Source organism: Conger conger, chromosome 1, assembly GCF_963514075.1.
Source record: "Conger conger chromosome 1, fConCon1.1, whole genome shotgun sequence".
Taxonomy (NCBI): Eukaryota; Metazoa; Chordata; class Actinopteri; order Anguilliformes; family Congridae; genus Conger; species Conger conger.
In genome coordinates, this window is record NC_083760.1 from 76955428 (window position 1) to 76967940 (window position 12513).

Sequence of the window (12513 nt, forward strand, 5' to 3'; positions counted from 1 at the left end):
AGAGAAAGAGAAAAAGAGAGAGGGATAGTGGAAAACAGGGAATCTTCCGATTAATGGCTGATCCTCTGTTTTCCTCACTATATTTTCACATTTGTTTATATCTATGCAGAAGCTCCCCACCCAACCCAGAATGATAAAACACATTGGAAAACACAGTGGCATGGTAATGTGCAAACGTTTTTATGTGCTTATTGTACTCTGCTCCCGACTAGTGGCAAAAGCTTGGAACTACTACCAACAATGTGTGTAACATCAGAATTTCATGGATATCCTGTTATTATTTTAAATTAGGTATTTTTATGCTCAATATTTCAGTGTATTAAAAATGTTTTGTTACCTGGAAATTAGAAATATAATATTCAAGGGGCAATAAAAATGATACATATGCAGTTTGAGGAATGTCAGTAATCTAACATATAATGTCATTTTATTCACTCATTAAAATAATTGCTCTCATCTTGATTTCTCATTCAGTGCACATTTTATAAGACTATTTTTACATGGAAATGACATAGCCTATAGGTAAATAAACACAAGGTAAAGGTAAGCCTGTAGCAAGGCCCTTAATCCCACAGCTCCAGGAGGGAATGTCCCCTGCTTAGTCTAATCACCTGTAAGTCACTTTGGATAAAAAGAGTCAGCTAAATAACATGTAATGTAAATGAAATAAAAATGCTAGCTAGCGCTAGCTTCCCTGGTGTAAAATCCAACTATACCAGCTTGAAAATTGAGCTGCTCAAGCTGGTCATAAGTTGGTCTAGCTGGGTATGAGCTGGTCAACCACCATGGCGAAGAGTGTTTTTTTCAAACAGGATTGATTAACCACAGACGATAGTTCATATCTGGTTATCAATTTGTAAAAATGCAAACTACCAAAGCCACCCTGTTTAATGAATACAGACTGATAGACTGATATTAACATTAAAGACTCTTTGTGCTTTCCCATTCCAAAATGCTACCCTTTGCATACTAACTAATCAAATAAAGTACATAAAGTTACTAGAAAGAGAACCAGCAGGGAAAATTATAAATTTTTTATTTTTGTTCATTTTAACAAACAAAAAATTGGGTTTTGTGACCCAGATAAAACAAACCTTTGAAACAAAGACACCGGCTCACTGAATTGTTGGTCCACTATACTGTGTGATGGTTTAGTTATGAAAACTCTGAACGCTAGTAATAACAATACGTCGTAGCAAACTAGTGGAAGCACCACAGCTAGTCCATACATGGGGGGAAATCATAAAGAAAACACACATTCGCGTTTGAGCTAACCATTGGACTGTAGAGCTAACAGTAGTCGAAAAACGTGCGCTTTAAGAATGCTCTGATTGGTCGACCGACATCATGAGGCTGTTTCCGCTTCCGTCTGGGCCCGGTTGAACGTTCCATTTACGGGGTATTCAGAAAGTTCGTGGGTCGTTAAAGTAGCTAGCAAGCTAATTCCTTAGTTTAAAAAAAACAGCTATTTAGACTGCTTTTACTTTTTGAGAACAGGCGACCATCCTTCCCGAGGTTTAATCGTTGGTAAGTTTTACAGACGCATTCATATTATGGAAATGCACGAGCTAACAGGGACAAGGAACTAGGTAGCTAGCTAGCTAGCTAACGTAAAGTAAACGTGGAAGGAGGAGCTCTTGCTAGTTTGAGATGTTAGCTAGGTGTGCTATGGCTTGTATTTGTAGAACACAGCGAATTGAATGGATACAATTGTTACTATCTTGGCTAACACGTTCTTATTCTGACTTAACGTAATCGTTACGTTTCTGCCACGCTTAATGTGTTAGCCAGTTGCCTAATGCCAATAGGTTGCTATGGTTTGACTATTCGAAAAGCCAACTAGGTAGCTAGCTAGCTTCGCTAAATAACATTTTGAATGGCAGGACGCTATCACGCGGGCTGACAAGCTTATTTTTAATGTAATTTAAGTTGGTTAACTTTTATCAGATGCACCTAACTTGAACAAAAACATCTATACTTAGGTTATTGTTGCCCTTCCATCCAAACTTAAGAATTTCCAAATTGGCTCATTCGTTTGCTTATCTTGTGGTGCTACACGTCTATGAAAAGCTACCGCGTATTATTTGCTCCTTGTGAGGACAATGCCCATTCCATTTTTTTGAGAAATCAACCCTCACTTTGGAAATGTCAGATACGCTTTTCAAATTTGTAGAGAAATCTCCCATCGTGGCCTTGTATAATGTAATATCTACCATAATTCCTCTGAAGCTTCCCGCACATTTTCCTAAATCGCCCAGTCTGGCTACCATAACATTTCCATGGAGCAGCGACACAATTTCTGTTGTTTTGACTCTACTCTAGCACATTGGATTTTAAACGGTATACAATATGCTCTTAATGATGTTACAAACTGTTTTTGTCTCTGACTTTTATTTCTCAGCCATATGACTTCCTCATGTTGACAAACACCAATAACCGACTCCAAAGGGATTCAAAAGCCTAGAATCAAGACTAGTTACTGAAAGCTTTTTTTATACCTGCACTAAGCAAGCGATTATCCTGACTAATCACAAACGGCTGATAAGCCGACTGTTTTTTTCCCCTGCCCCCTAAAATGAGTAGTCAATGTATAAGAGGAAGGATCACACCGATCACCTGATATTGATGTAAATGCCCTCAAATTAAAGGTTTAACCTCATATTCATTGTTTAATTTCAAATCCAATATGCTGGAGTGCCGAGCCAAATTAACAGAAATTCTTCCACTGGCCAAATACTTACGGACTACACTGTACATCTCAGATGTGGCAACCCCAGTGCATGCGTTCAATAATGGGCTCTTAATGTGTTAATGTGATTTCTGAATGCTCGCTGTGTCTGCAGAGCCCTCAGCATGTCTCTGCCGAGGCGGGAGGTGGAGGAGTTGCGGCCCTGGGTGGAACGCACGGTGAATAAGGTCCTGGGCTTCCCTGAGCCCACCGTCGTCAAGGCTGCACTGCACTGTGTAGGCAAGGGCCTGGACAAGAGGAAAACTACAGGTGTGTTTCTCATGGTACTGATTAATAGGCTCGTTCCAATAGCTTTTTTTTTTTTTTTTTCCCTCCTTGTTCTTTTTTCTTTCTCCGTCTACTCCGAGCTCCACCCTTCCGGAGAAGACTGGGGAGTCAAGAAAATGTGAATTGGGCACGTGCAATGTCCGTTGCTCCTTCAAAAGTCAGTTCAAATCCACGTCAGTTACAAGACGTGGCAGATGAGTGGTGGAACCACAGGTCGTCCATTTATACGTCGGGCTTTCTAAAATACTTTCTTGCTCAAAGGAAAGATTGTGAGTTCCTAGCTTCTAATTCTTGCTTCTAGAAGGAACAATTAAGGGGTTTGAATGTCCTTAAAGATGGTGGACCTCGATCGATATCTGGGTCAGGAACAAGGAAAGGAAAAGAGTGGAGAAAAATAAGTCATTGGAATGAGCCCAATGTGTGTGAGTCAGTCTGGGTAATGCAGAGGAGGTTGAGTCTACGCTCCCTGCAGCATCTGAATTTACTGTCTGATGGGCACGACCTTAGCCTGCACTTAAATATGACATTCTGATCCAAATGCAGAGAGAACGATAGCCTGACGTCTCGGCGACAGAGCCTGGCTCTCGTGCTCCGCAGCAAATGTAATGTTTTGTGGCAAAGACGCCGTTAAGATGACTGACGTGCCTGAGTCCTGTTTGCGCCTGGCACCTCAGACCAGCTGCGGCCGTTCCTGGACGACTCGGCCGGCGGGTTTGTGGAGCGGCTGTTCGAGGCGCTGGAGGAGAGCCGCAGCTCCCGAGGAAGCAAGTCTGGAGGGGAGAGGCAGCGCAAGCGGGACCTGAAGGTAGGGCCTGTGTGCAATGCTATTTAGCGTGCCTGACGGTGCTCACTGTCCGTGATATTACTTTACGGACATGATATTATCTACTGTGCGTAGTGCTATTTACTGTAGACATACAAACTGCCTTATGAAAGACTAACAAGCTCACACAAGTTTTATAGGGCAGACTCTGACTCGGTTATGGTTGAACGTTGCTCAGTGTGCATTGTGAAGAGTCAGTCCATGCCTACTGTCTTAAATGTCTGATTTTTGGACTTTGCTCCCACAAGGTTATCTATTCTTCCAAGTAAATTACCTGAACAAATCAATGCTGTTGATTGGCCAGACTATCCTCACTCCTGACTCCCAGGGAAAAGGAGGGTGGAAAACCTGCAGATATCAGCCCTGGAGAGCCTTGTTTTGAGGAACAGGGATTTTGAGGGCCACTCAAACTAGTTATGCTTGAATATGGCATCTTTGCTCTGTTGTCATTCATTGTTGCTCAGTTTAAAAATGAACCCCCTTCTGCGTAATCATCCCGGTCAGGATGTGTTTGGGGAGGAGAAGGAGGCCGGTCGAGAGCCCCCTGCTGGTGCGGGGGGGGAGGCGAAGAGGAAACGGGTGCCCCGCTTTGAGGAAGTCGAGGAGCCCGAAGTTCTGCCAGGACCCCCGGCCGAGAGCCCAGGCATGCTCACCAAGATGCAGGTAACGCCTCCCACCCGTCCATTTCTGTACACCCGTCCATGTTCTGTCCACCCGTCCATGCTCTGTACACCAGCCCATGCTCTGTACACCAGCCCTTACCTTACCCTGTGCATCACCCCGACCATGTTCTGTACACCAGCCAATGTGCTGTTATCTCACCCTGTGCACCACCCCCACCATGTTCTGTACACCAGCCCATGTTCTGTACACCATGTTCTGTACACCAGCCCATGTTCTGTACACCAGCCCTTTTTCTCTTACCTCACCCTGTGCACCACCCCCACCATGTTCTGTACACCAGCCCATGTTCTGTACACCAGCCCTTACCTTACCCTGTGCACCACCCCGGCAGTCCCATACACAGCCTCCGTCATTAAAGAATGGGACTCAGAGGTACACTGGGTACGTATGTAGTCTGGGGTGATGTTGCGTATCCATCCTCCCCAGGGATATAATTATACAGAGCACTGTGAAAGGCTATCTAGGGCTGTAATGGGGACGGTGGATGTTTTCCCTTTTTAAAGCATTTCAGTCGTTTGAAAGTGTATTCTAACGTGTGTAACATGATACTGATATGAAGGGGATGCCAGATGGCCCTTCTGGTACAAGGAAGTGGCTCTTATGGAAGCAGTAAACTGACTGATGTGGAAAATACTGATGAGCAAATGTGTCTTGAAGGAAGTCTTTCCTACATATTTTGGCATTCATGAATACTGATAAATATTTCATTTTATTTTTTGTTGTCATTTGTAGACCTTAATGCTCTGGGATACACTGTTCCTCACACTGAATATTATTACGGCTGAGCAGTATGGTTTATCTGCATATATCCAGCCGTGGTAATGGAACGCTCATGTAGAAATCACATGCAGTCACCTGAGGACAGGAGTCTTGACTCTCCCCCCCAAACGGGACGCAGTGTAGTGGTTAAAAAGCTGGCCTTATGAGGTTATGGTTGTAGCTTTCATTCTGAGCTGGTCAGTGGCTTTATACCATTCAGCAAGGTGCTTTCTGGGAACTAAGTGAATTTCATTCATATACCTGTCTTTTCAAATGGATATCTTTTAAGAGCTTATGTTTTAGCTGTGTGACGTAAACCTTTAGAGTGTCTCTACTGTGCAGACTTTAGCGCCGTGTTTCTGTCCTCAGATTAAACAGATGATGGAGGCTGCGGCCAAACAGATCGAGGAGAGGAAGAAGCAGCTGAGCTTTGTGGCTCCCGTGCCTCAGGTGAGATGAACACTCCTCTCTCTTCCCCTGGGCATTGTACATTCCTCTGGGATCATCCAATCTGGCCTTTAATGCAAATCCAGCCCCGCTTTTCTTTTCTCCCTGGTAATTAACTGAACAATTATTGCTACTGATTAGCCAGACTGTTTTCACACCTGTCTCCTGGGTAAAGGGAGGATGGGAGGAAAAACCAATAGTTCTCTGCCCTCAAGGACTGTGATTTGATGATCCCTGGTCTGCTGTGCTAATGGCTCTCTTTCTTTACCGATTTCTGGCCAGAGTGTGTGCGAGTGAGATGTGATTGTAAGAGACATGACTTGTTTATCTGTGTTTTAAAGGCTTCCATGTCTGCTGCCCTCTGTTACCTGTCAACCCTAATTGAATCAGCCTCATTATCAGATTGAAGAGGTTTTGTGTTTTGACACCATTGGCTTTGATTAATTCTCTCCGCTGGCCTTTCCCTGCTTCTCTCTCTCAGCAGAGTATGCTGCCCCAGTCTGAGTCTCCCGCCTCTCGCCTCCTCTCCCAAGTCCAGCTGCCCCTCTCTGCAGCTGCCCCGCCCCTGGGCTCCTCCCACTCCATCGCCCCCAACCAGGCCGCCTCCTTCATGAACGACGCCATCGAGAAGGCCCGCAAGGCCGCCGAGCTGCAGGTCCGCATCCAATCAGAGCTGGCCCTGAAGCCGGGCATCCTGGGAGCGCTGGCCACAGGGTCCAGTAACCTGGTCGCCCTGGCCAACCTGCACGCCATGGGCGTCGCTCCCCCGTGAGTCACCATCACTTTCTCTTCTTCAGGAGCGATCATTTATGAACTGTTTATCAGTAGCTCCCAGTCTGCTCAGAGTAGTAAGTGTTATGACTGAGTCCGTGTTCTCCTTACCCCCCCCCCCCCCCCTCAGGAAAGCGGAGGTCCGGGAGGTGTCCAAGCCGACCCCCCTGATCCTGGACGAACTGGGGCGCACCGTGGACGCCAGCGGCAAAGAGGTGGAGCTCACGCACCGCATGCCCACTCTGAAAGGTAGCTCTCCGTCACGCGGCAGCGACGAGGAATGTTTACGTGGTCCGCTTTCCCCGCCCGCGTCACGACTCCCTGTCCCATTTGGCTCCTCCCTCCAGCCAACATCCGGGCGGTGAAGCGGGAGCAGTTCCGGCAGCAGCTGAAGGAGCGGCCGGGGGAGGACCTGGAGTCCACCTCCTACTTCGACCAGCGCGTGTCCATAACGCCCGCCCAGCGCCCCCGCAAGGGCTTCAAGTTCCACGAGCAGGGCCGCTTCGAGAAGATCGCCCAGCGCATCCGCACCAAGGTCCGCTTTGGCAATGTCACTTCGTTCTAGTCAATACACTGGATACCACCTGTTTCATACACCGTTAGTGCACCAGGGCATTTGTCCTTGATGCTACACTGATGCTTCTAACCTACCCCCCCTCCCCCCCCCCAGGCTCAGCTGGAGAAGCTGCAGATGGAGATCGCCCAGGCAGCGAAGAAGACCGGTATCCAGGCCTCCACAAAGTTGGCCCTAATCGCCCCAAAGAAGGAAATGGGCGAGGGAGAGGTGCCTTCCATCGAGTGGTGGGACTCGTACATCCTGCCCTCCAACATTGATCTGTAAGAGAGGCCTGCTGCACTCTTCCTGTTAGCGAGAGCAATGTACTTTATTGAACCTCGTGGGGTAATTTGTCCTTCACAATTAACCCATCCTAGTTACTTAACAGCAGTGGGCAGCCGCAGTGCTGCACGCACAGGGACCAACTCCAGTGCCTTCGTCAAGGGCAACAGCAGGAGTGCACCTAAACTGACGCGCATATCTTTGAGTGTGGGAGGAAACTGAAGTGCTTGGTTTTGTGACCACTCAAAGCTACTTACTCAGAATGTGTTTGAGGATGTGATGTGACTAATATATCTGTTTCTCTCTCAGAACTCCTACAACAGCCTTTGACCAGTATGAGTTACATGGGGTTACAAACCTGGTGGAGCACCCTGCCCAGATGAGCCCTCCAGGTAACTGTCTGCTGAGTATCCAACAGGTCATGATCAGTCAGTTTGGGATGTCAGCAACCACCTGTGTTTACATGTAGGATATAATTTGGTGCTAGTGACCTTGGTGTTTCGCAGAATATGAAGCAATCCTCGTACTGAAATGCAAATGGTAAATAATGACTACCAAAAACATCATCTCTAACTGCCAAAAATGGTAAACAAGACTGTGGACACTGAAGTCACCTTTTCCATGTTGATAATGGTTTGGATTGTGCTCAAATGTTTATTTTATCAATACACACAAATAAGCTGGCAGCAGGGCTGTCTAGAATTGAGCAGAATTGAATACAAGTGTGCCAAATCACGTCGCAGTTCGGTCTCCTGCCTATTCGGACCTCACCTTCTGCGGATGGTGATTGGCTGATATGAGGGCCTGCTGTGCGAGTCAGTCACGTGACCTGCCTGTTGTGCCTCCCAGTGGACACAGACAGGCCGGTGACATTGGGGGTGTACCTCACCAAGAAGGAGCAGAAGAAGCTGAGAAGACAGACACGCAGGGAGAGGCTGAAGGAGCTGCAGGAGAAAGTGCGTCTGGGGCTCATGCCTCCCCCTGAGCCCAAAGGTAGGCCCCGCGCCGCCCTCCACAAACGTCACGTGTACAACCACTGCCTCTAAGCCTGCACTGTGCAGTTGACTCCCATTTGCCTGCACATTAAAGCAGCCCCAAAGCACTGAAATTAACTCGCCCTATGCTGATAATCTAGGTTGTGCCTTTAATTAAATATTTGAGTGAGTAGCACAGGCAACTGTAGGACGTACAGATGAATGGAACAATATTGGGGGAAAAAGCCATTTTTGTTTTGACTCTGCATGTCTAGCGCGTTGGATTATTTCACATCCAGTGTGCTGGCATGGAGTGAAAACAACAAAACGTGTCACTGTCCTAATACCTTTGCATTCATCTGTTTTATCATACATTTGCATGTGTTATTCAAATACTCTTTGTCAAAGTCTCTGGTACAAACAATTAAATGTTTTGTTTATGGTTGTGTTAACTTAATTGTATCAGTATCATGAAAATGATTTGCTTATCAGTAGACTTGTTATGTCTTAAGCATTGATGATGCTGGGTTCAGCCTGCCTCAGTAGATTCAGTGTTCCAGTGGGGCTGTTGTAACTGTTGTAACATCTTCCCTCAGTGCGTATCTCCAACCTGATGCGGGTGTTGGGCACGGAGGCGGTGCAGGACCCCACCAAGGTGGAGGCCCACGTCCGAGCACAGATGGCCAAGAGGCAAAAGTGAGTACCCCCCCCCCCCTCCCCATCACACGTCCGTCCCTCTGCGATTGGCTGCGTCGCGGGTGCTCCGTCCACTCAGACGTGTGACGTGTCGCGCTGCCTCCGTCTCAGGGCCCACGAGGAGGCGAACGCCGCGCGCAAGCTGACCACCGAGCAGCGGAAGGAGAAGAAGGTGAAGAAGCTGAAGGAGGACCTGAGCCAGGGCATCCACGTGGCGGTGTACAGGTGAGACCCGGCCCATGCCACCGTCTCCGCTAAAGGGCCGTCTGTGGGGTGAGGGCCTCGCACAGTGCATGACCTGCGCCTGTCTGCCCGCACCGCCCCCCGCTTTAGGATCCGAAACCTGACCAGCCCGGCCAAGAAGTTCAAGGTGGAGGCGAACGCCGGCCAGCTGTACCTGACGGGGACTGTGGTCCTGCACAGAGATGTCAACATTGTGGTGGTCGAGGGAGGTGAGTGGGGAGCCGGCAGGCGTGTCTACACCCGTATACAATTCATAATCTGCCATTTTCAATCTTGTGCAAGGTTATGGTTCCATCAGAAGAGTGAAAAAGAACTGCACACAGTCTACAGTCTCCCCGTGCTTTAGTTTTTATGAGCAGGTTTTTAGCCCCACCTGAGACTTGGGCTTTGCACACTTTTGATGGTCACTTGCTGTTTTAAACTGACCATACATACAAACCTCTGTTTTGGTCAATGGTATCGAATGTACCACCTGCCCTGTAATACCATTCCGCCTTCAGTAAATTGTGGTTATGGGAGATATCAGGTGGTATCAGGTGAACGGTCAGTGAACTACTATGCTAATGCACCTCCCTTTTGTGTATTTACCGAGAGGTCATAAAGTATGGTAAGGAAAGTGGTTTCTCGTTGTGCAGTTCAGCACAATGTTTTCAGTGGCTGTGGGCACTGCTGTATCGCATCACATAAATGTTCTGAGTAGGGCTAACATGAGAGTGAATTGATATTAACTCTTTATGGGCGCCCTTCACGTCTCCCTTAACAGACGGATGCGACACCAGTGTTGTATTTGATCATATGTTTGATCGACTGTTTTTTCAAGACGCATGACCACTGAAATGATTATGATTCCTAGGCCTTTCTATGAATTTTCTATAGAGCGCCTTAATCCATAATGGGTTGGGGGGCAAAAGGGAAATTTGACGCAATGGATCGAACCTTGTGTGCAAACCTGGTTCCACAGTTAATTGGGTGTATTGTATTGAATAATTTGTGTCAATCTCTCTTCCACTCTCCCTTTCATTTTCAGGTCCCAAATCTCAGAAGAAGTTTAAGAAGTTGATGCTCAGCAGAATCAAGTGGGATGAACAAGGCAACTCCAAAAGAGGCGGTGAGAGAGCTTGTGCCTGCCTGTCCTATTTGAATTGCAATATTAATTTCTGTCTGTTTAGTTCTTTGAGGTGCATTGCAGTAACCATTTGAAGAGTAGGCCTTTCAGAATGTTTTGGTTGGTGTTCTAGAACTACCATTGCTTTCAATTACCGGTCCTAACTGTTACATCAGCATCTTAACTGAACATTCTAATTCCATATTTGTGACCTCACACCTTAATGGGTTAATGATTGAATGCCCTTTTCCCTCTCCTACAGACCCTGACGGTTCGGACGAGGAAGGCACCAAAAAGAACAAGTGCAGTCTCGTCTGGGAGGTCAGTTTTCAACACCCACTGCAGTCAGCATCGCCATACGCAGAGGTGGAAAATCCATGTCCAGAAATTCAAAGTCCCTACTTTTAACAGTAACAGTTCTTCAGCCAGGATGTAGAACTAATTGGTGAAGTTAGCTGGCTAACTTCATGGGTGGAAAAAAAAAAAAACACATGGCATAACTTTTACCTTTTGACCTCTGGACTTTCCACCTCTCACCACACCTGATTGCATTTATTGCCTGGGGTCTCCTTTCCCCTCTCACTCCCCCCACCTCCTTCTTTCCCTGTGTCCCAGGGCACGACAAAGGAGCGCAACTTCGGGGAGATGAAATTCAAGCAGTGTCCCACAGGGAACATGGCCAGGGAGCACTTCAAAAAGCACGGCACGGAGCACTACTGGGACCTGGCCCTCAGCCAGAGCGTGCTGGAGTTCGCTGACGACTGAGGGGCCCCTGGAGGCTGAACCGTAGTCGTTTACAGTGGCGTTTTGACTGACCAGAGAGAGAGAGAGAGAGCACGAGCGAGAGAGAGTGAATGAGTGAGTGTGTGTGTGTGCGTGCATGCTTGTGTGCGAAGCCTACACTGTTATGGGCTGTGTGGTTCAGGGTGTGTATGACTGATATGTTTGAATGCGCTGGAATCCAGTGTTCTGTTCAGGGAAGATGAGAGGGAGGCTGTAGGTAGACCCGCTGAGATGCGTGTGAAATGGGCGTTTCCCCAATATGTGAACTTGTCTTATGATGAGTTTCTATGATGCTAAATGAGCATATCCTGCGTGCATCGCTGGCAGTGCGGGGGTCTGTTTCTGTCTGTGTGCTGCCTGATTCACGTGTTGCACTGCTGCTGTCAGCTGTTGTACCAACAAACACTGACTGTAATATCTGGGTGTAGCCACCTGGTGGTGCCACTTCCTTGTAATACTGTTGCTATGGGCAAAAGGTGTAAGTGTTGTGTATCTATTTTTTATTTTATTTTTTTGCTCTTGTCTCATACTTCATGAAACTTGAACCCAACTTCTCGCTGTATTATACTGTCAAATATTTTGAGTAAGTAATCGCCATTATACAGGAAATACGCATAGAAACAATCTCACATTTTTGTAGCTGTCCCTGCTGGGGCTTAAATCGCTGACTGCTAATTTAAGTCATGTGCATAAATCAGTTGTATGAAGAATCTTACCCAATTAACAAGTGTACTTTGTCAGTTTACCAAATAAGCCATTTTGTTTAGAAGTGTGGGGGGTGGGATATTAAAGAGGGAATGTCCTTTATTTTTTAATTGATGCATTGTCTATGTTTAGATGTCCCTCTGGCATAAGATACGCTGACACGCTGGTAATCACTGCAAGTGTGTACATACTGTGAGCAGGCACATGTACAGGAACATTTAAAGTACTTTTAATTGAATCTTTGCCTGTTTCTTTCCCACTTATTGTGAGCAGACATGCTGGACAATAAATGCAAACATTTTAAGGACTTTTAATTGAATTGTTTGTTTGTTTCTTTCCCTGCCCTATACATGTCATTTTACTTGTTTCTTCTCATGTGGTGAAATTATTATTATTTTTGTAATAGTTTCCTTCTGGCTTTTTTTTGCCATTTGAAATGTTTTATATATACATCTGTCTGTGGTGCGAATGCGACAGCATTGCAGTCGGCCAATTTAGCGTAATTACAACCATAGCGGTAACTAGCTACAATTTGATCTTGCCGCCTTGCCTCAATTGAAAAGTTCTCAAATAACATTTGAACATATAACGTATTTTATTCAGGGGTAACGTTCATACTCCAAAGGCCCACTACTTGGTAAGGTTTGAATTGTGTTCGGAAGATACCGA

At 46.5% G+C, this 12513-nt stretch overlaps 1 protein-coding gene across 2 annotated transcripts; it reads left to right on the forward strand.

Moving 5' to 3' along the window:
* The first annotated feature begins 1371 nt into the window (after positions 1-1371).
* On the forward strand, positions 1372-12158 carry LOC133131571 (U4/U6 small nuclear ribonucleoprotein Prp3-like). Of its 2 annotated transcripts, none has more exons than XM_061246947.1 (17): positions 1372-1527; positions 2844-2998; positions 3691-3821; positions 4344-4502; positions 5652-5732; positions 6211-6497; positions 6631-6749; positions 6848-7035; positions 7171-7337; positions 7648-7730; positions 8188-8331; positions 8909-9008; positions 9120-9233; positions 9342-9460; positions 10279-10359; positions 10619-10677; positions 10972-12158. In XM_061246947.1, the coding sequence occupies exons 2-17, from the start codon at positions 2854-2856 to the stop codon at positions 11119-11121; spliced, it is 2127 nt and encodes a 708-aa protein (XP_061102931.1). In that variant the 5' UTR covers positions 1372-1527; positions 2844-2853; the 3' UTR covers positions 11122-12158. The 2 variants fall into 2 exon arrangements, with proteins under 2 accessions (XP_061102931.1, XP_061102938.1); XM_061246954.1 differs by having other exon boundaries at positions 6214-6497.
* The last annotated feature ends 355 nt before the right edge of the window (positions 12159-12513 follow it).

Coding starts and splice junctions, on each gene's coding strand:
- LOC133131571 (XM_061246947.1), top strand. CDS start 2,854: ATGTCTCTGCCGAGGCGGGAGGTGGAGGAGTTGCGGCCCTGGGTGGAA. Junction 9,009..9,119: donor CAGATGGCCAAGAGGCAAAA/GTGAGTACCCCC, acceptor CCTCCGTCTCAG/GGCCCACGAGGAGGCGAACG. Junction 9,461..10,278: donor CATTGTGGTGGTCGAGGGAG/GTGAGTGGGGAG, acceptor TTTCATTTTCAG/GTCCCAAATCTCAGAAGAAG.